Below are 25,485 nucleotides of genomic sequence, written 5' to 3'. Positions count from 1 at the left end.
GTGCAAAACAAGTTCAATTCTGAGCCTCTTTATCCTTAGCACGGGCCCTGCGTGGCCCCAGAGGAGGGCAGGAGGTCTGGATGTCCGTGCCAGGACAGGTGCCCCTTTCCTAGTGCCCTGCAGCCCCTCCCCTGGCCCCTGTGCTTCACCAGCCCCCTGCCATCTCTGTAGCCACAGTGAGAGCCAGTGCCCGGCAGTCCTGCATTTATTCTGTGGCCACGGTGCTGCAGCTGAGGGTCTTGTTGAAAAGGGGTTGGTCGAGGAAGAGCAGGAGGGGGACAGGGGGTGCCCCCTCCAGCTCCAGAACTGTGATGTTGTTGGGGCGGCCAACATGCAGCACGGAGCCAGGCACAAAGAGGGTCTGCTGCGGGCCGCGGCTGGGCCAGTACCGGCCCAGGTTGAAGCCGTTTATCCACAGCTGGCCCTGGAAGATGGAGATGGGACTGAGCTGTGCCCCTTTCCACCCTCATCCCCTCTCCCAGCTATGCACTGCCTTACCTTGCTCCAACCTGGGAACTTCACAAAGGTGTCCCAGGCAATGCCAGGGGTCTCAAAGATCCCGGTGTAGAAGGCTGGCCCTGATTTGCCACCGCTGCTCGATTTTGGCAGGGCAGCATGGGGCCAGCCCTGCTGGATGGCAGTGTCTATGGCCAGGGGGTAGATCAGCCAGTTGCTGAGAGGGCTGGAGTCCAAGGAGAGGTTCCCCAGCAAGCCCTGAAATGGAGCAGGGGAGAAAATGAGGCAGCAGGGTCTGCCCCGGGCAGGAGGATGCTTGGCTTCCCCAGGGCACATTTCCCTCACAGCAGCAAAGGTGGGATGGGATCCCCTCCGAGGGGGTGCACTGCCCTGGCTGCCATGGCGGCATAAGTGGGAGAGAGGGATGGCGGTCACGCAGCCTTATCCTGGTCCTGGCAGGTTTGCCAGGGGACGGGGTGAGATTAACCAGGGAGCAGGTATGGGGTGGCTCTGCTGTGGCTGGGGTCTGTTGCGGGTGGCAGGAGAGGGGGCATTTGGCCATGCAGGTGCCCAGGCCACCCCTCCAGAGCCCCAGGGCCCTCTCCCCTCACCTTGAAGTCACTGACATTGGCCCCGAAGCTGATCCTGCCCATGTTCTCCAGGAGTACGTCCAGGGTGTCCCCTGCCCTGCCCGTCACAGGCAGCGTTGTCTGCCCGTCCCGCTCCAGCGTCCCCCTGTACTCCTGCAGCCACAGGGTCAGTGCTGCTGCCCCGTGCCGACTTCCCACCGCCCCGATCGCTGCTGGCAGCCTGCAGCATAGCATCCCCCCAGTGCTAGCCCAGGGCTGCCCTCTGCCCCTTAAAGGGGGCAAATTTGGGCCAGAGGGCTACTCCACAAGCTCTCAGCATGCTGGCTGTCCCCAAGACCCTGTCATGGCACAGCCCCGCTGCCGGCAGGTCCCACAGCCTTCCCGAGCACTGGGCCAGGGATGGGTGTGCTCCCGCAGCCTCACCTTCTGCAGCATCACGTAGCCGCGGTCGCAGATGCTGTGGGGAGGAGCACCCAGCGTGGCCAGGTCCGGGACATCCCAGGGCAGCCGTGTGCGGTACACCACAAAGCCATGGGTCTGCAGGACACAGCAGAGTGACTCCGGAAGGGAAACAGGGCTGGAGATGAGCTCCGCTCCTCCACCCCAGAGCCAGGGCAGGGCAGACAAACTTAGGAGTGTCTCCCCCGGTGTTCCCCACTGCACCCAGCCCCTCACCTGCTTTATGGCCTCAAAGGTGAGGGGGAACTGGCTCTGGATGGGCCCGGAGGGGCACAGCACATCCAAGACATCCAGGAAATCAGCATACTGCAAAGAGAGGGATGGGAGCGGGGCAGCCGGGCAGTGCCAGGCAGGGGCAGCACACCCCTTGGGGCAGGCACTCACCTTCTGCAGGGCCACCCAGCCGTAGGTATACTTGGGGGTGGCAGGTGGCATCGGGCCAACTGGCAGGGGCTGGAACTAAACAGCAAACCATCAGCTGCCCCCCCGGGGCAAGCAGGGAGATGTTCCCTGCCCTGCCAAGTCCCTCTGTGTCCCCCCTCTTCCCTGCCACAGGCAGCGGTGCCCAGTACTGTCCCCCTCCTCCTGCCGGGCTCAGCACCTTGCTGATGATCGTGCGGATGGCAAACAGCTTCTCAGTGGGGTCTCCTGCCTCTGAGAGGGGAGCATCATAGTCATAGCTGGTGGTCACTGGTTTGTATTGATCCTTGAAGTCAGCACCTGGCCAGGGAAGCAATGGGAGCTGGAGGAAGGGGCTCTGACAGAGCCCAGGGCATGGAACCCAGCCCCAGGCTGGCTGCAATGCAATGGGGAGGCAGGACCCTGGGACAAAAGGAGTCCCCGGGTGGGACAAGCTTGGGTTCAGGGGCCCTTGGGTATGCGTCAGCCTGCCCCGTGGGGCAGAACAGGAGCGTGAAACAGGCTCCTCAGGGACTGCCAAGGAAAGCACCCCCAGCCCCACAGTGTGCGCCCCCTCCCCTAGAGGAGAGGGCCCCCTCCCCTAGAGCAGGGCCCTACTCACCACTCCAGTAGGCAAAGTTTGTCCCCCCGTGGAACATGTACCTATAAGACACCCCAGAGAGCCCCATCAGCACCCCCACAGACCCCGCGGGGGCTCACCAGGCGCTGCCTGCTGCACCTGCAGTCTCAGCCCTGCCTGCCTCCCCCTGCCCAAGCCCTGCAGGACGAAGGCAACTGGCGATGCCCACTCCAGCGCTGACAGATGGGAGGGCATCACCCCCCCGGCTGTGCCCGCTGCCAGCTGACTACTTGCATGTTAATGCTGGCTCCCAGCCGCAGCATGTCCTCCAGCCCCCGGGCCACCTGCGCCGAGCTAGTGCTGGCGTGCGCCTCCCCCCAGTAGTCCAGCCAGCCCGTGTAGTACTCAGAGTTCACCTGGGGGAGAAAGGGACCGTCACCTGCCCGGAGCTGGGGCTCTGGCATCCCTCTGTCAGCCACATCCCCCCCGTTCACCTGCAGCCTGGCCCCGGCACCCCTCTTTGCCTCACCTCCCCAGCCCCCCTACCTCCCCAAAGCTATCGCGGGTCATTCCCCACCCACACCAAGCTCACCAGGGGCCCCTTCGGCTCAACCTGGCGCTGGGCACCAAACGCCTCCGTCACGTTGGAGTCTGTGGAGGTGGCAGGAGGTAGGTTGGAGCAGGAAGGAGCTGGGACTCCTATCCTCTCTCCTCCTTCCCCATAGGGGTACCTGGCCCAAAGTCGACGGTGGCGTAGAGGCCCTGCAGCGTGCCGCAGCGCAGCTCCTCCACCCGTGTGCTGTCGGTGGTGAAGAGCAGCACCTCGCTCCCCAGCAGCACCCGGAAGGAGCCCAGCAGGTGCCGCAGGTACTCATAGTCGCAGGCATAGTAGCTCCCATATTCATTCTCCACCTGCGAGCAGGGCAGGGGCCGGCACCCAGTGTGCATGCAGCAGGGCTACAGCCAGGGAGCAGGCACAAGCAACCAGCTCCACCCTTCCCTCCCGACATCATCAGATGTTGTCACAGCCCCTAGGTGCATCCCAAGACTGACCTTCCAGCCCCACCATGACCCCCAGCTCTGCCAGTGTCCCTCAAACCACAACCGGGGTGGTGGCAGGTACCCCAGAGTCCCAGCCCGTCGAGATAAACCCAGGTCCAGTGGTCAGGAGGGATTCATCTAAGAGCTGTGCTGGATGAGGGCATGATGTAGGGGGTGCAGGGGGATTTCTGGGGCACACCCAAACATGACACAGAGCAGATCAGGGGCCAGCTCCCACAACACCCTACCTGCACGCTGATGATGTTCCCTCCATTCTGGTACAGCCGTGGCTTGACCTTGGGTAGCAGGACATGGAGCCAGGAGTCCACAGCTGCCAGGTAGGCTGGAGAGAGAGAGGGCAGCTCAGCCTGGCTGCAGTGTCCACCCCAGCCCACTCACAACCAGCCCTGCCAGGAGGAGGATGGAAGAGATGGGGCAGTGCTGAGCACGGTGGGGAAGCAGCCATGGAGGACAAACAATGGGGCTCGCAAAAGATGGAGAAGAGGATGGGAGAGACCACACACGTGGGGCTTCCAGGTGCGTGGAGAGAGGTCAGCATGCCAGGACTGGCACCAGCCTGTAAGGACACTGTGGCCAGAGCCCCATACCAGGGCTCACCAGGGTCAGAGGAGCGCAGGACGATGTCTGGTTTCCACAGCAGCCATGCAGGCAGGCCACCCTGGAGAAACACACACAGCAGAGAGGGAGGCACACAAACTGCTCGGCACCCTGGACTGGCACAGTTGAAACCCAGCAGCGCAATGCTAACACTCGGTGCCGGAGCGGTGTGTGCCACAGGGTGGCAGCCTGGCTGGCGTGGCACCAGGGTCAGCGTGCCAGCCAGAAGGGCCAACCCCGCTGTGCCCTTCCAGGCCACCCGTCACCCCCCCATGCCAGGCCGGGGGGCTGGGACTCACCATCTCCCACTCTGCGCAGATGTAGGGCCCCGGCCGCAGGATCACCAGAAGCCCCAGCTCGGCTGTCAGATCCAGGAAGGCTTCTACGTCCCGGTCCCCAGCAAAGTCATAAACCCCCGGCAGCGGCTCATGGTAGTTCCAGGGGACATAGCTGGGGCAAGAGAGGACATCAGCACACTGAGGCTAAGGGCATCCCGGCACAATGGGGAGCTGTCTCACAGACTGGTCCCTCTGCTCCTGGGAACTGGCCTCCAGCCTGAGCTGAGGATGGCAGCTGGGGCTGGACTGGGACTAGCCCAGGCTCATGCTTGTGTTTGGCAGGAGCATTCTGGGGGTCACAGTCAGCCCAATGCAAGGGCTGGTCCCCGCTTCCTGTGATCAGACAACACCCTTGCTGCTGCTCCTACTTCGGGGACCCCAGAGACCCTGAGGAGCCATGGTGGCTGTGGGCTGTGCGCTGTCAGGGCTGCCCCTGTCACTTACACCTGCACAGCGTTGAGCCCGCTCATGTACATCTTGAGGAGCCGGTCCCTCCAGGCAGGGCGCGGGACACGGGCGTAGTGGATGCTGCCTGAGATGTAGCGGAAAGGGGCACCATCCTTGCGGAAGCAGTCCCCCTCGTAATCCAGCTGGAAAGAGCGTGCTGAGGGGGAGGCCTGTGGGACAGGGGCAGTGCTGGGGGGGCTGCAGACTCTCCCTAAGCCCAGCCGCCCCCTCCCACGCTCCCTGGGACAGGGACTGACGAGGGCTGGTTCCTGGGAGGGACCCTCCCGGGGGCACGCTCCCCATCCTTGGTGCAGGGACGAGGCAGGCACCAGGCTGTCCCGAGAACAGGAAGGATAAGAAGAGCAGCCATTTGCATCGCCTGATCCAACACCCCACACACACACACTAATCAAACACCCTGCAGCTGAGCTGGTGGCATTTTAGGGGACAGGTGCTGCTGGGGACGGGTGTTGGGAGGGCGGGCAGGGAACTGGGAGTGCAAGCGGGAAACTGGGGCGGGACATGGGCTGCAGCAGAAGGGAGCCATAGCAGGAAGAGCAGGAACAAGAGGGAGGAAAGCAAGGCAGGTCCCGGAGCCGTTCCCACCAGGTCCTTCACAGCTCAGCCCCACGTTTCTCCCAAACTTTCCACCCGCGTTTGCTAACCTGCGTGTGCAGAAGCCCCACTGCCAGCAGCAGGACGAGAGCCAGCAGCCCCATCCTCCCTGGGCGCTCGGCAGGCCTGGGGTGGGGGATGAAGTGGGACGTGGACACCACAATCACATGATCCTTCTCCAGCAGCGCCAGGAGCTTCCTCCAGGTCCTAAGCGCAGGCAGCTGGATCAGCAGCACAGTTGCTGGGGGCGATGTGGGTTAGGGGGTGGGCGGCTCTGCCCCCCCGCCGTGCCTTGGCCAGCCACACACCATCCATCTCAAAGCCCACCCATCACAGGATGCAGGCAGCACACCACCGCTCAAGCCAGCTCCAGCCAATGGACACATCCCAGTGCCCCCCAGGGTGGTGGGTGACACACACAGAGGGACAAGGAGCCTCGTCAAAGTGTCACCACCAGACAAAACGGCTTTGAGGGAGCTCAGCCCACTTGTTTCATCAGAGGTGGTGATGGAAACCCCAGTTATAGCTCCGGTAGGATGCTAGGGGGATGCTGCTGCTGTCCGAAGGAGAGGAAAACGTGCCTGTACCGAGGCCTCTGGTGACAGAGCTGGTGACAGGGGGGCTGCGGAGGTGCCACAGCGCAGGGCAAGGAGGTGATGCCCTCGGGGACCAGCCCTCCTGGGATGGCCTCGCCATCTCTGTCCCTGCACCGCCGACGTGCCCGCCCGGGCGAGGGGCTAGGCTCACCGGGGCCAGCTCCGGGGCGCGGCGGGGCTGCCGCTGCCACCGCCACGGCTCGCAGCCGGGGGATGCCACCGCGCCGGGGACACCGCGTTCCACCCCGGTCACAAGGCGGGGCGAGCTCGGGGCTCGGCGCTGCACCCCAACCCGCTCGCTTCCACCCGCGGCCCGCCCGCTCCGGAGGAGGGAGCGTGAAATCACCGCCACGGCGGCACCGGGAACCGCGAAGGCTGCAACGCCCCGCCCGGTGGGTGACGCGGTGGGTGACGCAATGGGTGACGCGCGGCGGCGGGCGATGACGCGGGCGGGCGATGGGGCAGGCGCTGTGCGTCTGTTCCCGCGGCACCGTCAGCCTGGGGGGAGTGCGGTACCTCCTGCTCCACCGCCTGGCAGAGGGGTCCGCAGGGGGCTGGCGCACGGGGGGACTTGGGGGGGGTGTCTACGGGCACGGGGGATGCTCGGGCATAAGGGGTTCTCGGGGAGGGGGGGGATGCTCGGGCATGGGGGGGGTGCTTGTGCATGGGGGTGCTCGGGCATGGGGGGTGCTTGTGCCTGCGGGGGATGCTTGGGCATGGGGAGAATTCTCAGGTATGAGGGGATGCTCGGGCACGGGGGTGCTTGTGCATGGGGGCCTGCTCCGCATGGGGTTGATGCTCAGGCGTAGGGGATGCTCGGGCACAGAGGGATGCTCAGGCATGGGGGTGATGCTCAGACGTGGGGTGCGCTTGGGTGTGTGTGGCATGCTGTGGCATGGTGGAGAGAGCTTGAGCACGGGGGGTGTTTGGGCATGGGGGAGATGCTTGGGCATGGTGGGAGGAGATGCTTGAGCATAGGGGGTGCATATGCATGGAAGAGGATTCTCATGCTGAGTGGCAGGGGTTGGTCATGCCCAGGAGTGAGTGCTTGGACCCACAAGAGTGGGGGTGATTGGGCCAGTGGAGTTGTTCATGCAGAAAGGGGATGTTTTGGGTGCCTGGCAGGTGCCCCCAAGGTGGGGGGAACATGCATGCCTGGGGGGTTCCCATGGAGGGGGATGCAGGCAGCCCTGTCCTCTGCCTCCCTCCCCTGGGTGCTCACAACTGAAGCTGGGCACAAGGCCCCAACGCGGGTGCTACGGCAGTGGGACACCCAGCCCACACCGAGCTTGGGTCCTTGCAGGGGCTTCAGCTATGTGGACCTGGTGGAGGGGCTGCGAGATGGGCGCTTCTACGCCCTGAAGCGCATCCTGTGCCACGACAAGGAGGACCGCCAGGCTGCCCTGCACGAGGTGGAGATGCACAGTCTCTTCGACCACCCCAATATCCTGCGCCTGGTGGCCCACTGCATGGTGGAGAAGGGTGCCAAGCACGAAGCCTGGCTCCTCCTGCCCTATGTGAAGGTGAGGGGGGCTCCCCCAGCCACCCCCAATCCCTTGCCACCAGGAGTGGCAGCGGCAACTGGCTTCTTGTGTTTGCCAGGGGGGGACCCTCTGGAGTGAGGTGGAAGCACTACGAGGGAAAGGGACCTTCATGCCAGAGCAGCGAATCCTCCTCATCCTCCATGGCATCTGCCGTGGGCTGCAAGCCATACACAGCAAGGGCTATGCTCACAGGTGGGGGGCTGGGAGCCCTAGTTGGTGGGGGGGGCGCTGGCAGTGGGCCCAGCGGGTGCTCAGTGACATCCACCTCTGCAGGGACCTCAAGCCTACCAACGTGCTGCTGGATGAGGGTGACCAGCCCGTGCTGATGGACCTGGGCTCCATGAACCAAGCTCGCATTGAAGTAAACAGCTCTCGGGAGGCCATGGCCGTGCAGGTGGGTGCCCTGGGACATCACCCCACCAGTCCATTCCTGCCCCACGCCCTTCATCCCCACCCTCACCCTCCTCTCCACAGGACTGGGCTGCCCAACGCTGCACCATCTCCTACCGTGCCCCTGAGCTCTTCACGGTGCCGAGCCAGTGCGTCATAGATGAGCGCACAGATATCTGGGTAAGGATCTGCCTGTCCCCACCCCCAGCTCCTGACCCACCACCGTGGGGCTGCCCTGACCCCGCTGTGCTCCAGTCCCTAGGCTGCGTGCTGTACTGCATGATGTTTGGGGAGGGCCCCTACGATGCCATCTTCCAGAAGGGCGACAGCGTGGCTCTCGCGGTGCAGAACCCCATCGCCATGCCCCCCACGACTAGGTGAGGGACTGGGGAGGGTGACCCTGCTCCCAGGCAGACCCTGTGCTGTGTGCCACGCAGACACTCCACTTGCCGTCTTTCCTCCAGGTACTCAGCTGCCTTGCAGCGCCTGCTCTCCTCCATGATGACGGTGAACCCCCAGGAGCGACCCAGCATAAATGATGTCCTCCATCAGCTGGAGGGGCTGCAGCCAGCGCCAGCGGGCCAGGACACCACGCAGATCTGAGCCTGTCCCATCCTGCGGCAGTGACGTGCCCCGAAGCCGAGCCAGGGAAAAAGCAGCTATCCTCGTTCCTGCTGCCCCGTGGAGCCGTTGCATCGGGGGAGAGCTGCTGCTCTGTGCCGTAGGTGTGTTGGATTTGGAGTGGTCTGTGCCCTGGATGCTGCTGCCTGGGACTTGGTTTGTGCCCCAGGACTGTGGACGTGTGACCTGCTGCTAAACACTGGGCCCCCGCTGGCCGCTGCCTCCCCCGGGGTTTGCAGAGGAGGATGCTGTGGGACCCCCCCCGGGTGACGGCAGCCACGGTCCCTCAGCTCTGCACCCCAGGAGGGTCGCTCCTGCCCAGGGCAGAGCTGTGGTCGGGGTCCCTGTGTGGTGCTGGAGCAAGGCGGGGGGTCCTGGCGCCCACTCCGCCGCTGCTGTTGGCACCAACGTTGCCTTCTGTTTGGAGTAAAAGATGTTCTTGCAGAGGCGTGGATGTGTCCTTGTCTGCAGGGAGGGGATCCCACCAGGGGCACGAGGAGAGCAGGGCATGCTGTCTGGGTCGAGCAGCTAGGCGTTGCCGGAGGGGAAGGGCAGCGGAGGACAGCCCCGGAGGGGCGGCACGGCTGGAGCATTAGCAGTAAGCAGGGAAAGTTAATCCCTGGCCCCAGCGCGCTCCTGATGGGAGTTAACGCAACTCTGCAGCTGGAGCGGGCGCTGCTGTTCAGAGCCTCTGGGGCTGGGTGCTGCGGGAAGGGGCTCAGCGCAGCGCAGGCAGGCAGTGCCAGGGGTACAGGCAGAACTTCCTGGCTGCCCAGGGAGGGGGGGGTGGCTGCCCAGGTTGGGGACCTGCCAGAGCTTGGGAGGCAGGGGCAGCAGAGCCTGGGGACAGCACAACCACCCATGGCTGGAGAGGCTCACCAGGACACGCAGCAGTTGGGCTGCCTGCAGAGGGAGGGTAAAAAAAAAGATGCAGACAAGCGGTTTCCCAGGGAGCGTTCCCCTCCTTTAATCCTCTCACCACAACAGCAGAAAAGCAGCCGCAGGGATTCATGCCGCACTGGATGCCCTTGCAGGGTGCACCCACTGCATCGCAGAGCTGGGCATGCCTCTTGCCCCCGCACCGTGGCCACAGGAACAGGGGTACCGAGCTGCTCCCCCTGCTTCCACCACTCTCTGTGCAGACGAGCCCACCTACCCTTGGGCTGAATGTGGGGACAAAACCCAGCAGCTGCAGATTTTTTTCTGCTCAGGCTAAATCTGCTCCACTGGACTCCAGGATACAACGCAGGGCCATATACCATGGGGCATACCACATGAGGAAGCAGTAGCAAACCCTGGCTGGAGCAGAGAGCAGGGTGGGATGTGTGCCATGGACCCAGGGACTCTTACCTGCACAGGGAGCAAGCTGGAGCTGGAGCAGAGCGCTGGGAGGAAGCATAGCAGCACCAGCAGCAGAGCTGAAGCACTCACCACACACCTGACCTGGCAAGAAACCGATACAGCTCGGGGCTTAGTGGGAGACACGGAGGCTCTGAAATGGTTTATTGCAAAGGGTTTCTGCAGGTAACACGGGGAAGGAGCATGGTCCTTTTTGGCCAGGGCTTCTCTACTCCTCGCCCTCCTCTTCATCCTCGTAGGAGTCCAGGCCCACCTCCTCGTAATCCTTCTCCAGAGCGGCCATGTCTTCCCGCGCCTCGGAGAACTCCCCTTCCTCCATGCCCTCGCCCACGTACCAGTGCACGAAGGCTCGCTTGGCATACATCAGGTCAAACTTGTGGTCCAGGCGAGCCCAGGCCTCGGCGATGGCCGTGGTGTTGCTCAGCATGCAGACGGCGCGCTGCACCTTGGCCAGGTCCCCCCCCGGCACCACTGTGGGCGGCTGGTAGTTGATGCCCACCTTGAAGCCCGTGGGGCACCAGTCCACAAACTGGATGCTGCGCTTGGTCTTGATGGTGGCGATGGCGGCGTTGACATCCTTGGGCACCACATCCCCGCGGTACAGCAGGCAGCAGGCCATGTACTTGCCGTGGCGAGGGTCACACTTCACCATCTGGTTGGCTGGCTCAAAGCAGGAGTTGGTGATCTCGGCCACGGACAGCTGCTCGTGATAGGCCTTCTCTGCAGAGATGACAGGGGCATAGGTGGCCAGGGGGAAGTGGATGCGAGGGTAGGGCACCAGGTTGGTCTGGAACTCGGTCAGGTCAACATTCAGGGCTCCATCAAACCGCAGCGACGCTGTGATGGACGAGACGATCTGGCTGATGAGTCTGTTCAAGTTGGTGTAGGTCGGGCGCTCGATGTCCAGGTTCCTGCGGCAGATGTCATAGATGGCCTCGTTGTCCACCATAAAGGCGCAGTCCGAGTGCTCCAGGGTGGTGTGTGTAGTGAGGATGGAGTTGTAGGGCTCCACCACAGCAGTGGAGACCTGTGGTGCAGGGTAGATGGAGAACTCCAGCTTGGACTTCTTGCCGTAGTCAACGGAGAGTCGCTCCATCAACAGGGAGGTGAATCCAGAGCCGGTGCCACCTCCAAAGCTGTGAAACACGAGGAATCCCTGGAGGCCTGTGCACTGGTCAGCCTGTGGAGAGAGATGCATGGGATTTCTCTGAAATGGATTTCTTTGTAAACATTTGACTATTCAGAAGTCCTTCAGGGCCTGGTCCATCCCAGCCATGGGCAGCCACTGACAGCTCCCAGGGCACAGTGGGGCTCGCCCCATGCTCCCACCCCCAGCAGAATGCTGGACCCCAAACCAAGGAGGCCACATCCCCCCCTCTGTGGTTACCTACCAGCTTTCGGATCCTGTCCAGCACTTGGTCGATGATCTCTTTGCCGATGGTGTAGTGCCCTCGGGCATAGTTGTTGGCAGCATCCTCCTTGCCGGTGATCAGCTGCTCAGGGTGGAAGAGCTGGCGGTAGATTCCAGCCCGAACTTCATCTAGGAGAGAGCAGGGCAGTGTTGAGCCTGGCGCAGGCTGTAGGTTTGAGCTGGCCGCCAAGCAGCTGGGCAGGTGCCAGCACCCATCCCTCGCCCTCCTCCCAGCTCCGCCTGCCGGGGAGCGGCCAGGGACCCACATGTCACAGGGCCATCACCAGCATCAGGTTTCTCTGGCAGGAGGTGGCTGCCACCTCCCTGCACAGGAGCTCAGCTTCTCCCACCCATTGGGAGCTGCCTGTCCACAGCGTGCAGCGGCACAGCTGCTGTGCCGGTTTGGCTGGTTTCTCTCTGTGCACATGTGGCAGCAGAGACTCCCAGTACTGCTGCCTCTAGGACACTTCAGGAACAAAAGCTGCTGCTCGGGTTTGTGGCTTCTCCTGGGGAAAGGAGAGCCCTCAGGTTGAACCTGGTGCGGGATACTGCCAGTAGACCACGAGAACCAGCTGCTCGCTCCAGCGGTGCACCCTGGGCCATGCACACTCCAGCACTCACCGATCACGGTGGGCTCAAGGTCCACAAAGATGGCCCGTGGGACGTGCTTCCCAGCCCCGGTCTCGCAGAAGAAGGTGGTGAAGGAGTCGTCCCCTCCGCCGATGGTTTTGTCGCTGGGCATCTGCCCGTCGGGCTGGATGCCGTGCTCCAGACAGTACAGCTCCCAGCAGGTGTTGCCCATCTGGACGCCGGCCTGGCCGACGTGGACAGAGATGCACTCGCGCTGGGGAGGGGGAGGAAAGGTTAGACCCCGGCACAGCTCTGTCCAGCCCAGGGAGGGCTCTGCCCAGTAGTGGTGCCCCACGGCCATCTGCACAGGACTGGTTCTGGCCAGCAGCCCCAGGGAGCATATTTTCCTTTGGGTGACCTCCTGTGTCCCCCTGAGGGGTTCCACACAGGTGTCACTGCCCTCAGCCATGCACAGGCACCATGCCATGTCAGGAGCCAGCTCTGGCATCCCTCCTGCCCAGCCCTCACTGGGAGCCATCAGCCCCATGGACTCTGGCCGGGGCTGTCCTCCAGCAGCGCAGGCAGCAGAGCTCAGCCCCGCTCCCCTGCCCCAGCAGCCCCTTCAGCCTCTCCAGCAGCCTCAGTCTCTTCCCCATGCCATGGCAGCCCAGCAAGGTGCTGAGCTGAGCAGGCACATACTTAACCCGTGAGGTGCAGCCAGCACAGGGGAATCCCCCGCCTGCTGCTCCAGAGCCAGGTAAGCACTCAGCCTCCCGGCGTGAGGGGCCTTTGGGATGCGGGGCAGTGAGGGGCAGCCGGCGGAGGGTTGGCAGTGAAGCCCAGCAGTCTCCGAGGCAGCACAGAGACCCCCCGAGCTACGCAGTCCCAATCCCGTGCAGGCAGAAGTGCCGACGAGCAGACTTTGAGCTGGAGATGTGCTCCCATCCTGCAGGTGCAGGCCTGCTCCACTACCCCCAGCATCCTCGGTGCCCTATTCCTGGCATCCCTCCTCTGCTACCCCTAGCGTCCCCGCTCCCCGAGGCGGGACACCACAACTCAGCCTGGGGGTCCTGGAGCTCCTTGCTCCCGTGTTCCCTGACCACGCAGCGCTCGGAGCTGCAATAGGGACCGTGCCCTGGTCCAGCACTGCTGCGGGGGCACAAGGAGTCCTGCCTCCTCCAGGAGGGCCGGGGCAGCCTCAGCCCGCCGGGAGGAAGGGCTGCTCGGGGCAGGGTCCCCGACAGAGCCCGGTCAGTGCTGCGGCGGGCAGGGTGCTGCGCTGCACCTCCTGGCACGGCCCCGTGCCCGTCCCGGGCCGCTAAATATAGCCCCGGCCCCAGGCGACGGCAGCCGCGATTGCCCGGTTTGGACAGCGGCCCCGGCCCGCTCCGCCGCTGCCAGACCCCCGCGGGACGGGACGGCAGGGACGGGACCCCCACGCCCGCTCCCCGCCGCCAGCCCCGACAGGGCGTCCGCTGTCGCGGGGGGAGCCCCGCCGAGCGTCCGGCTCCGGCCCCCGGTGCCCGGCTGGCGCCTCCACCCCCGGCAGCTGTCCCCGTCCGTCCACGGCCACGTTCCCCACCAGAGGGGTCACCTCTCTCCATCCCCAACTCCCCCCCCCCCCCCCCGCCACTACGGCGGCGAGGGGACCCAAGAGCCCCGGGACCGGCGGTGGCTGGGGGCAACCGGGCAGAAGCGGCGGGGAGGGGGACACGGCTGCCCCCGAACAGGAGCCGGTAGGGCTGCCCAAGGTCACGGCGGGGAAGGAGGGGGCACGTCGCAGCGGCTCCGCCGTGCCCGGTGCTCCGGAGGGGGGCTGCCGAGCGGCCTCCCCGCCGCCGCGCCCGGTGCCCCGCCGCTCGACCCGCACTCACCATGCTGCGGCTGGGGGTCCGAGCTCTCCCGGCGGCTCGGTGCGGCTCGGCTCGACGCGGCTCGGCTCGACGCGGAGCTGCAGCTGCTGCAATCCCCTCCGCAGCGCCCTCTTATAGGTGGGAGGGGCTTATTGTCGTCACGCCCCCATCATTTGTGCATATTTGCATGCAGGGCGGGAGTACCCCCTCCGGGGGCAACGGGAGCTTGCAGGGGTCCCTTCTCGGCTGCGGAGGGACCCCAAGGTGCAGGGGGCCGGGGCTGCTCTCCCTCCTCTGCCGGGACAGAAGCCGAGGGCATCCAGCCAGGCTGCGGCAGGAGGTCTGGGCTCTGGCCCTCAGGGAGTACAGGTGGTGCTCAGCCACCGGCATGGCGGGGCCAGAGCAGGTACAGCAGCCCCTACCCTACTCTCCCACCAGCTACCCTGAACTGCAGGCCCCTGCGGTTTAGGGACACCCCGAGGCCACCTGGGCATCTAGAGCAGGAGAAACATGTTAGAGATACATGTCAGGCTCTGGAACCCAGGGTGCCCCCAAACCTCCCCTTGCCATCTAAGTATTTTGGGAACCCCCTGGCCAAGGGCTGACCTCCTGTCCTGGTGGGGAGAGGCAGGCAGTGCCACAAACCTCCCTGAGACTGCAGATCGGGATGACAGATCTGGACTGGGGGGCTGGCCCAGCTGCAAAAGAGAAGAGTCATTGCAGCCCTTTTGCTGTTAATGACTTGTGACTACACTCCATTTGAGAAGCTCCTCCATCCGAGCCCCGGCTAGCACAGCCCACCCACCAGGGCTAAGGCTGGTCCTGCTGCTGAGGATGCATGGACCGCCAGCCTGGCTGCTGGCAAAGCAGAGCCCAGCACCCCTGTGTGCAGCAGGGAGAGGGCTCTGTCCTTGCTGCCAGTGCCTGGCTTACACAGCTGTCCCTGCCCGTGGGCATGGGGTCTCTGCTGCATGGGAGCGTGCCAGGAGAAACTGCTGTGTCCCTCTGCAGCAGGGTCCAGATCAGAGATGCGGGATAATCCTTAAGAAAAAAGGAACAGGACATAATTCCAACTCCTGTGTGCTTCTGGCAGCAAAGTCAGGTCTCTCTGAAGACACAGGGCAAAGGTATCTCTGCAGTGATCAGAGCAGTGCCCAGCATGAGGGGAAGCGACTCCTGCCCTGGCGCAGCAGCAGACACCACTCAGTCTGAGCCCAGGGCTTTGGTCACAGGCATGGGGAGCAGTGCCAGGAGCCCTGCGCAGTGGGACGAGTGCCTGGCCATGCTCCAGGAATCAGTGCAGCCCTGTGCTGGCTCACACTTTCCCCTCCAGCTGACACGGGTGCATGCCGGGAGGAGGAGGGCAGGGGAGGACAGCCTCTGTGGGTCAATATAGCTGGAGCATTAGTGGTAAGCAGGGAAAATTAATCTCTGAACCCGGAGTGCTGGATAATGGGTAACAGAAATCTCCCATTTGCAGCTGGAGTCAGGAGCTGATGTTAAGACACCTGACCACTGAGCAGGGCAGGGAGAAGGCTCAGCACAGAGCCAAGGCAGAAGATGAGCTGGGGCATGGTGGGGGGGGTGGCAGAGCACTGGCAGGGCCAGGCAGGTAGCGAGCAGAGACACTATCAGACAGAGGACCCCATGCCTGAGGTAGGTGCTTCTCCCATCACATCAGCAGGACTCCTCTGGATCACTTTGAAAGACATGCTTGGGCACTTCCACCGAGCATGCTATTTGTCCTGGCCATAGCCCCCTGCTATGGGGCTCTCACCTGCACAGGGAGCAAGCTGGAGCTGGAGCAGAGCGCTGGGAGGAAGCATAGCAGCACCAGCAGCAGAGCTGAAGCACTCACCACACACCTGACCTGGCAAGAAACCGATACAGCTCGGGGCTTAGTGGGAGACACGGAGGCTCTGAAATGGTTTATTGCAAAGGGTTTCTGCAGGTAACACGGGGAAGGAGCACGGTCCTTTTTGGCCAGGGCTTCTCTACTCCTCGCCCTCCTCTTCATCCTCGTAGGAGTCCAGGCCCACCTCCTCGTAATCCTTCTCCAGAGCGGCCATGTCTTCCCGCGCCTCGGAGAACTCCCCTTCCTCCATGCCCTCGCCCACGTACCAGTGCACGAAGGCTCGCTTGGCGTACATCAGGTCAAACTTGTGGTCCAGGCGAGCCCAGGCCTCGGCGATGGCCGTGGTGTTGCTCAGCATGCAGACGGCGCGCTGCACCTTGGCCAGGTCCCCCCCCGGCACCACTGTGGGCGGCTGGTAGTTGATGCCCACCTTGAAGCCCGTGGGGCACCAGTCCACAAACTGGATGCTGCGCTTGGTCTTGATGGTGGCGATGGCGGCGTTGACATCCTTGGGCACCACATCCCCGCGGTACAGCAGGCAGCAGGCCATGTACTTGCCGTGGCGAGGGTCACACTTCACCATCTGGTTGGCTGGCTCAAAGCAGGAGTTGGTGATCTCGGCCACAGACAGCTGCTCGTGATAAGCTCTCTCAGCTGAAACCACTGGAGCATAGGTGGCCAGGGGGAAGTGGATGCGAGGGTAGGGCACCAGGTTGGTCTGGAACTCGGTCAGGTCAACATTCAGGGCTCCATCAAACCGCAGCGACGCTGTGATGGACGAGACAACCTGGCTGATGAGTCTGTTCAAGTTGGTGTAGGTCGGGCGCTCGATGTCCAGGTTCCTGCGGCAGATGTCATAGATGGCCTCGTTGTCCACCATAAAGGCGCAGTCCGAGTGCTCCAGGGTGCTGTGTGTGGTGAGGATGGAGTTATAGGGCTCCACCACAGCAGTGGAGACCTGTGGTGCAGGGTAGATGGAGAACTCCAGCTTGGACTTCTTGCCGTAGTCAACGGAGAGTCGCTCCATCAACAGGGAGGTGAATCCAGAGCCGGTGCCACCTCCAAAACTACGAAACACAAGGAATCCCTGGAGGCCTGTGCACTGGTCAGCCTGTGGAGAGAGCCAAGTAAGATTCTTCCAACTATTGACTTTGCTGCAGGGAGGTTTCAAACTTTTGCTTGGGCAGCCACGGATCCCTCCCAGAGCACAGTGGGGCTCGCCCCATGCTCCCACCCCCAGCAGAATGCTGGACCCCAAACTAAGGAGGCCACATCCCCCCCCCTCTGTGGTTACCTACCAGCTTTCGGATCCTGTCCAGCACTTGGTCGATGATCTCTTTGCCGATGGTGTAGTGCCCTCGGGCGTAGTTGTTGGCAGCATCTTCCTTGCCGGTGATCATCTGTTCAGGGTGGAAGAGCTGGCGGTAGACTCCTCCCCGAACCTCATCTAGGAGAGGTTAGTACAATGACAGAGATTTTTTAACTGGCTCTTTGGGAAAGATGGCAGGAGCCACCCTAGGGACTGTCCTGCAGTGGATTGTTCCCAGAGATCGTGACCACCGTCGCTGCCCAGCTGATGTACACTCACCGATCACGGTGGGCTCAAGGTCCACAAAGATGGCCCGTGGGACGTGCTTCCCAGCCCCGGTCTCGCAGAAGAAGGTGGTGAAGGAGTCGTCCCCTCCGCCGATGGTTTTGTCGCTGGGCATCTGCCCGTCGGGCTGGATGCCGTGCTCCAGACAGTACAGCTCCCAGCAGGTGTTGCCCATCTGGACGCCGGCCTGGCCGACGTGGACAGAGATGCACTCGCGCTGGGGAGGGGGAGGCAGGGTTAGATCCAGCCGGGACCGCAACTGCAAGTGCTGCAGGTGGTGAGGTGCACAGCCCGGGCAGGGCAGCCCAAGCGCTCATCAGCTTGTGCAAGCCACACTGCGCTATAGCCTGGGTGTCTTGTGTTCACCCCAGTCTGCTGCCCTCTGCCAAATCTGGTGCTCTGCCTCCCATCACTGGGAGGGGCCCAGGGAGATGGAGAACCACCTGCTGGAGCCAGGGACACCAGGCCAGCACATTCCCTGGACTGCCCCCACCCACAGTCCTGGGAAGCACCCAGTGAGCATCTTCTCTATTGCCTGAACACCCATTTGGCTTAAGGGCTGGAGCCCTGCAGCAGCTGCCACGGCCCCTGTTGCTAATCCAACAACAGGGCTGGGAGCTGAGATGACAGACCATCACCCGGGCACCGGGAGCTGAGGAGGTCACAGCACTGAGGATGGGTGCCCAGCAAGGGGTGGGATTTGTAGCAGTGAACAGTTGCCATGCTCTGAGGCTCAGCTTCCCTAAATTAGCTCTGGAGGAGGAGGAAGTGTTAGCTGCACTTCTTAACTGAACCAAAAGGCTGAGGTGGGAGGGTCCTGTAACTCAGGGCTTCAAGGGCAACCTCGGGTCCCTCAGTGCAAGTGAGGCTGAGGTGGGCTCTGCAGCCTCACTCCCTCTAGGTAAGGCATCCCAGAGGCTGCAGCCCTTTCAACAAGAACCAAAATATCCACTGCCTCAGCCCTGCTGTTGCCAAGGACTTGGATGCGTCATCAGGCACAACCGAGGCAGAGGAGCATCCAAACCAAACCGGATTTCCAGAGCCATGGGTGCCCCACTGTGAGTCAGCTGGCAGGAAGCTGGTGGAGCCAGTCATTTTGCTCCCATGAGCACAGCACCGACTGCCGTCCGAGGAAGTTGCGCAGGTCACAGCAAGTCCTGGCTCTGCATCTAAGGTGCTTTCAGTGCTTCATTTCAGAGGCAGCAGTGACAGTGAGGGATGACAGAAAAATAAGCCCTTGATACCCATGGTGAGAGCCAGAAGTCCATCTCCCCACCTTTCCCAAAGCAGAGATGCAAGGAGCAGCAAAGCGACACCCCCTCTTATCCCTCCCAGCAGGTTCATAAAGGTTTTATAACACAAGGAGCCAACAGTAACTCCTGAGGAAGCTCCAGGATCCTCAGCAGAAGTGCACAGCAAACACTGACACAGCTGCAAGTACCTCTGGATGGCCACAAGAAAGCAGAGATGAGAAAGGACTCCTCCCCAGCCAAGGACCTTGCGAATCAGATCTGGGGGCAGGGGGTTATGCTGATCACCGCACTTTATCCCACCAACGTGCAGCAGCCAGGACTGGCTTTGTAGGACTCAACGCTGACAGCAGGCTGGGCAGAGCCCACCAGTGCTGGGGATGCAGCAGTGCTGGTCACCACCCAGCAGACTGCCTTCTTCATGGCGAGGTCTGGCTCAGGAAGGGCAGGGAGCACAGCCCTGCAGGGCAGCAGGCAGGGTGCCTGGGCACCCTGGGGCTGGAATGCTCTCTAGAAAAGCTGGAGAGCTCAGGAGCCAGAGCTCATGGCAGGACCACGGTGGCAGGGCAGCCCGGAGGTTCACCCACAGTGATGTCCACTCAAGGTGCAGGGCAGTGGGTGAAGCCACAGCTTGCTCCCGGGGCTGAGCTGTGGGTGTGCAGCCTGAGGGGCTGGCAGGCTGGGTGCAGTCCCACCAGCCAGAGATGTTACCAGGGCAGATAGGCAGGAACCGTGGCTATTGAAAGACACAGAGGGAGAAGAGATGAGACACGGCGGGGTTTGGCTGGTGGCCTCCTTGCCTCGGACGTGTCAGACACTAGAAACTCGCACCGGTGCAAGGGGATGCTCGAAAGAGGGAGGCTGCTGAGTGCCAGGGAGAGAGCAGCGCAGAAAACGCTGAAGCCAGGCAGAGGCAGGGCAAGCACAGAGGGCACTCCCGTCGGCAGCTGCCCGCACCTCCGGGCTTTCAGAGGAGCCCCCCCGGGAAGCTATGGGGGTCGCAGCCTGCTCCGGGGAGGGCTCCGCCGCGGTTCCCCCCCACTCCTGAGGGTGCCCCGCGGGACCGGAGGAAGGGGGCAGCCCGTGGCCGGCACTCACCATGATGCCGCCGTAGCTCGACCTGCCTCTCCCCGGGCTGCCGCAGCTCCGCACGGCCGGGACGGCTGCGCCGCCGCTGCCTTATGGTGGGGGCGGCACCGGCGCTCCGGGGCGGGCCGCCCCGCCCGAGAGAGTTCGGTACGTTTGCATAAATTTGCGTACATTGCGCATATTTGCACGCGTTTTCATAGATGCGGCTGTGCTGCCCGGGAGCCGGCTGGGTGCATTGGTGGGACCACCGAGGAGCAGCAGCACCCGGGCCCCCCGCTCCCTGCCTCGCAGGGGCCACGCGAGACCCGGGGGTCCCGTGGAGGGAAGGGCAGGGGGGGATAAATGTTGGTCTTGCTACACTTGCTGGTCTTGGCAGAGGGGCTCCCGCTGAGGGCAGAGACGGCACCTTCTTGCTGGGCATCCTACTGGTGCGAGGCACCATCCAGGCATTAACCAGGGCAAACTTCGGGAGCAGGGGAGGAAAAGTCAGCAGAGAACCTGGCTCAGGTCTTCCCACCTGGTGGAGGTGCTGATGTGATCCCTGGGCGAGCACAGAGCTGGGTCTCTGCCAGGTGTTGAAGGCCCCCAAGGAACACCCGGGGGACAGGTGTGCCCCAGGGCTGTGCCCCTGTCTGCTGATGGGCTCCTCTTTCTCCAGCCTGGCCCTGCTTTACCTCCGTGTTTTTGATCTGATTTCACAAAGCTTTATGAAATGGCTGGTGGGGGGATAGGGAGAACTTGGAGCACATCAAAGGGGGTCTCTTTACTGTGACTTCACTGATATCTGTCTTTGCTACAATGAATAACGCATCCGCCCTTTCCTCCCCCCCCTCCAAAATGCTCACAGCATCCACCACCATGCAGAACCAGCCCTGCCTCTGCACGAGCCCTCCAACTTAATGAGTTTTCACTGAAAGGCGCTGTCATCTCTCAGATCATTCTGAAAGTTGAAAGCTGGACCTAAATTATTCACCCACAATAGCCTTTTTTTTTGCCTGAGTCACCTAGAAAGTGTCACCTTCACTGATGAAGATGTGTAAAGTCACTGAAAGCAGGGGTACTGCTGTGAAGCCTATGCCGGTGTCTAAGCAACACATTTTGAAACCTGCAGAAATGGCTGAGCCAAACCACCGGAATGGGTTTAATCAAGCTGATGGGAAAAGGTTTTCCCCACAGAGAAGACCCAGGTTATGAACCTGGACAGGACGCTGAGGCAACTACATAACTCTGGAAATGCCTAAACTCCTCCCCATGGTACAAATGTCCTTTGAGTGACCTCAGAGATCACCAGATAACACAGACCATGCTGATGCAGACAGTACATCAGAGTGAGAGAGTAACTGGTAGCACTGAGGCATCAAAATTTGAGCCCCAGAAGTTAACTGATGTGAAAAGGAGTGATGGGATCATCTTTCCCCATGAAAATCTTTGCCAAGGTGCTCACTGAAATGCATGCTGGATGCCAAGGCATCACTTCTGACCAGGTGTCTCCTAGTACCCTTACTTCCGTGGTGCCAACTAATTCTGGGATGCTTATAGCATGAACGCTTTGCAGCAGTGCTCAGAAGCACAAGCGTTGGATCAAGGCAGCGAGCAGCATTTCAGGCAGCCATGCAAAGCTTGTGTGGTTCACCCAACTTTGGAAGATTTATATAACAATCTGGTGGCACCTCGGGGTGTAAAATGATGTGCTACTTCTCCAAGAGATGCCTGGATCTGTTTATATACCATTCTGGTAGAGAGCTGAGGGTGAAATGTCCCTGATTCGTCATTGCTGCAAATGCACGCTCGCAGTGAAAGTAACTGTTCAGATGCTGTTATGTTGAACAAGCTGGGCAGCAATGACTGACGAGAGAGCCGTGAGTCAGTCGGAGCTACACATCTTCATGTACCTCTGATCTGAAAAGCCCAAACAGATGTCTAAGCTTTTTAAAAATGCTTAAGAACAGCTGGCTAAATCCAGGGAGCACCAATGGGCTGTGTCTTGTCAGTGCCTAACTGCTCAGCAGCCTGCCAGATGCCAGTAGCAGCAGCCTGCAAGCACATGGCAGAGGCTGAGCTCGCCCTGGCTGGAAAAAGATTCGTCCCGAGGTGACCCCCCTCTCAGAGATGTTGCCTGCATGTCTAAGAAGACCCTGCAAATGTTTTCAGACCACATCAAAATCACTGGGTTGCAAGAATTGCTCAGGAGATGTTTTCGCCGTCACTCAGAACAAAGTTGGACCCTGCACCAGCACCCACAGAGGTACAAAAAGCAAGTAAGGCAAGTTTTAGGCTAGTGAGTCAGAATTCAACCATCTCTTGATAGAAAAATAGGAAAAACAGATTGGAGATACCCCGGGGCAGAGCCCTGCACACCGCAGGGGAGACCCCTGCTTGCCGCTGCCCGCAGAGCCCAGGAGATCAGCCAGCTCTCGGACACCCTTACGTCGGGAGGGGAGGCAGCACTATGCATTGCAGGTGTGCAGTGCCTCCATCAAGGACAGACACTTGCACTAAAAAGCTCTTCCTTACAAGTTATTAGGAAAGTTTGGGCTTGTTTTTTTTAGTGTCTGATACACATCTCACGAGAGGAGAGGTGTTGCAGCTGGCACAGGAACCACCGTCAGCAGAGCTTGCAGTTACCCAAACAAAGCCTCTCAAATAGCTGTCTTCCAGAAGTGTTAGTCTGCCACACCTAAAGGCACCCAGAGCTGAAACTGGGGAGGAGATGACCCGTTCACAGTCCAGCCTGGTACACCCCATCCACACCCCACTTCTCCGCTCTCTTCACTGTGGAAAACCCAAACTTTTGTTCCCACTTTTCAGACCTCAGCTACATCCAGGCTGTCCCAGGCAGAGCAAACCATGTCACAGGGCACTTTGGGGACACAGCTGTCTTGGGAAGGTAGAAGAGACCACAGCTGTGCTGTGGGTTCGGGGAGGAAGCCCTCTGCTTTAAGCCTAGTTTGGGTGGGCACAAGACAAGCACCAGATGATGAGGGGCGCTTCAGGAGCAGGGCTCCTGTCCATGTCTTTAACCTCAGCCAGGGGCTTCCCAAAGAGTTTGTATCCGTGCCTGCCCTGTTCACCCCTCGCTCCATCCTCGCACAGTTGCTCTGCCCATAATCCTGTTTGCAGCGTGGTTCAGCGAGGAGGTGCAGGAGCCGGGATATGCCTCCAGCCTGTCAGTGCCCTGTGCGGTTTTGCTGGGTTTGCTGCCCAAGTCCTCAGTAAGCCCGGAGATCCAGCGATACTCTGCTGCAGGGTGAGTCATGTTGACAATGTTCTCAAAGCAGAAAGGCAGCTCGGTGTTAACACAGGGCAGACAACATTGGCTGGTGAAACTAATAAGCCTGTTGAAAGCATGGGGCTTGGCCGCATCTTGCAGATGTTGTGAGTTCAAGTGAGTCCCCTGTGATGCTAACTGCTCCAGGAGTATCCCAGCGAGCCATTGTGCAGGGTCCCTAAAGCACAGCTTGCTCCTGATGACGGCCTAGCATCGTACGTCTGATTGCTGCTGCAGTTCTAGCATGACATCATTTGGGACATACTTTGCTACCCTGAAATGTTACAGCACAGCATGGAGACGGGCAGGAAACAATCCCTTTGCCATTCCTGAAGATATGCATGCCTTGTTAAAGTCAGAAAGGGCCCTCTGAGCACGTCATCCTGCCTCTGGAGTAGATGGAGGTGATCCAGAGATGAGAAACAAAGGTGACTGGAAGGCTTAGACACCATGGGCTGCAATGAAAGGTTGAAAGAATGGGGACTATCTAGAAGCAGAGACTCAATAAAGGTCTTAAAATATATTTTAAGGCAGATGCAGATATCAAGGGAGTTAACTCTTCTGCATGCTCAGGGCAAAAAGATGCAAGTTTAAGTCTTGCTAGCAGTAAGGATGCTGAAGTATAATTGTCTCGGGGTGAAGAGATCTTCATCAGTGGAAGTCTTCAATAATCCAAGCGTGGCATTTACTGGTGGGATGCAGAGCACGGTAGTGATCTGACAGAAGTCCTCTCTGCTGGAGCTGAGCAACAGCAGCGTAATTGCTGGTTCAGATAAAATGAAGTCAATTGTGCAATGCCTACTGCATTGCCCGGAGGGTGTGCTGCGTTACAGGAACAATAAAGCTAATTCCAGATCTCACTACAGTCCTAAGCCCTGAATCACCGGGCAGTGGCAAGAGCAGGGAGGCACTCCCAGGGACGCAGGCAGCCCTACACGCATGCTGAGCCCAAACTTGCAAGGCTAAAAGGGACCGGTGGACGAGTTGGGACTAGCTCTTTTTCAGGCGCAGCAGCCCTGGGTGGGAAGCCTCCCTGGCTCAAAGTCAGCCTCCCTGGCTGTAGTGTCACCCGTCTTTCTTCAGGTCCTGGGAAAAGCAGCTACACACCCACGGGAGCAAAATAAAACTGCAGCTGGCTAATTGCAGTGACTTCACTTCAGGGCTCTGAGCATGCCTGGTTTGAACAAGCTGCCTGGTCATGGAGGGGCTGAACCTGCTGAGGTGTCCCTCTGCTCACGGGGGATGTTGGCGTGCAGCTCTGGGGGGCTGCGTGGAGGAGCCAGCGCTGCTTTTCCTCTCTTCCAGCAGCTCGTGGAGCTGTGGTAGCATGAGAAGTGTAGGAATAGCTGGAAACAGAAATGCCATGAATTCTGCATGGCTGGGTGATGGTAGAACTCCTGGAGAGGCACAGGTTACCTTGTCAGGCTTGAGGGGCTCTGCAAACTCCAAGCAGGACTGTAGGCACGCCGATGACTCAGTTTCCGTCCCCAGCCCTTTAGGTCTTCCTGTCTTACAAGTTCTCAGGAATTGCATCAAATCTGTGGTCAGCTCTGTTGCAACGCTGCAGAGGGTGCTTGTGTGAGCTGGCAGCGATGGGGCAAGAGGCAGCGTTTGCTTCCCCCTCTCCCAGGAGCGCATGCCTCGTCTGCAGGACTGTGGCTGAGCCCCCAGCCTCTGGGCAGCGGAGGTGACATGGCAGATTCACGCTGGGCAGCTCTGCAGATGCGCCCACTCCTTCGAGGTAGATAAACCACTGCCAGGCAGGCAAGTCCAATGTCCCCTGGGAAAGCAAACAATTCTTAGCATAAGAGCATCTTGCCAACAGTTCTTCTCTGCCCTGGTCTTTGGGGAGCAGTTGAGCCTCTGATGGCTGGACGGATGTGTGCAAGGGTGGGGTTTTGCACGTGGAAGTGGGTTGTGCAAACAGCTTGCCAGCCCGAGGGCATGATGAGAGCAGAGCTGGGCCTGGAGACACTAGCCTGGAGTCCTGGGGACTGCTGTAGAGTTGTTAAAAGTGGAAAGGAGATGGTGGCGGCTGGCCAAGCGCTGGTGGGTGTCAGAGGGAAACAGTTAACGAGATAAAAGATGCATTTAATAACCTAGCTGGGCAATGGCTCCCAGGGTGCTCCTGCTCAGAGCTGTTTGTGTGCGGAGAGAGCGCGGTATGTGAAACCAGGGTTGTCGTCCCTGCTCCTCACGGAGCCCCAGGCACCGCAAGCCCGTGGCCTCAGGTCACTGGGCTGAGAGCTTGCACTTGATGGCCATCCTGAGGATGCCTGACTCCACCACGTATGTGAGCGCTGCCTAGCAGAGATAAGTCAGATGATGAGGGGCTGTGCATGTAGAACAAGAGCTATTTGGCAGGATTTCCCTGTTGTAAGGATTCAGGAGCCCCAGTTTGCTAAGCTCCCATGCCTAATGTGGCCCTCCTCATTAGGACGAGCCACTCTAGGTGCCTTGTGCACACCAGGACTGCTGTGCCTTTCCCTGGGACGGGCTCCTGCACGTGTCGGGGAACGCTCAGCATCCTTACCAGGCATCC

General features: G+C 61.0%; 4 protein-coding genes across 4 annotated transcripts; 1 reads left to right on the top strand and 3 right to left on the bottom strand.

Moving 5' to 3' along the window:
• Positions 1-12: 12 nt before the first annotated feature.
• Positions 13-6,494, bottom strand: GLB1L (galactosidase beta 1 like). The gene is made up of 17 exons (XM_075756901.1): positions 6,291-6,494; positions 5,594-5,784; positions 4,926-5,098; positions 4,443-4,593; positions 4,144-4,204; positions 3,774-3,868; positions 3,216-3,396; positions 3,077-3,135; positions 2,779-2,900; positions 2,527-2,567; positions 2,107-2,225; positions 1,890-1,964; positions 1,722-1,811; positions 1,470-1,583; positions 1,068-1,199; positions 499-714; positions 13-424 (listed from the first exon to the last, which is right to left on the bottom strand). The coding sequence occupies exons 2-17, from the start codon at positions 5,645-5,647 to the stop codon at positions 206-208; spliced, it is 1,902 nt and encodes a 633-aa protein (XP_075613016.1). The 5' UTR covers positions 5,648-5,784; positions 6,291-6,494; the 3' UTR covers positions 13-205.
• Positions 6,495-6,547: 53 nt separating this feature from the next.
• STK16 (serine/threonine kinase 16) lies at positions 6,548-9,138 on the top strand. The gene is made up of 7 exons (XM_075756902.1): positions 6,548-6,681; positions 7,443-7,662; positions 7,742-7,875; positions 7,957-8,077; positions 8,158-8,253; positions 8,329-8,450; positions 8,538-9,138. Exons 1-7 carry the CDS (start codon positions 6,596-6,598, stop codon positions 8,674-8,676), a joined length of 918 nt encoding a protein of 305 aa, XP_075613017.1. The 5' UTR covers positions 6,548-6,595; the 3' UTR covers positions 8,677-9,138.
• A 498-nt stretch (positions 9,139-9,636) lies between these two features.
• LOC104632821 (tubulin alpha-5 chain) lies at positions 9,637-14,030 on the bottom strand. The gene is made up of 4 exons (XM_075756891.1): positions 13,909-14,030; positions 12,086-12,308; positions 11,445-11,593; positions 9,637-11,233 (listed from the first exon to the last, which is right to left on the bottom strand). Exons 1-4 carry the CDS (start codon positions 13,909-13,911, stop codon positions 10,262-10,264), a joined length of 1,347 nt encoding a protein of 448 aa, XP_075613006.1. The 5' UTR covers positions 13,912-14,030; the 3' UTR covers positions 9,637-10,261.
• Positions 14,031-15,785: 1,755 nt separating this feature from the next.
• LOC104631228 (tubulin alpha-5 chain) lies at positions 15,786-20,117 on the bottom strand. The gene is given in 5 exon segments (XM_075756890.1): positions 15,786-16,853; positions 17,041-17,189; positions 17,331-17,553; positions 19,685-19,738; positions 19,740-20,117. Coding segments are annotated over 5 exon segments (1,776 nt in total). The 3' UTR covers positions 15,786-15,881.
• Positions 20,118-25,485: the final 5,368 nt, after the last annotated feature.

This window comes from Balearica regulorum, chromosome 6 (assembly GCF_011004875.1).
Source record: "Balearica regulorum gibbericeps isolate bBalReg1 chromosome 6, bBalReg1.pri, whole genome shotgun sequence".
NCBI lineage: Eukaryota > Metazoa > Chordata > Aves > Gruiformes > Gruidae > Balearica > Balearica regulorum.
This window is presented reverse-complemented; position numbering and strand designations above follow the sequence as displayed.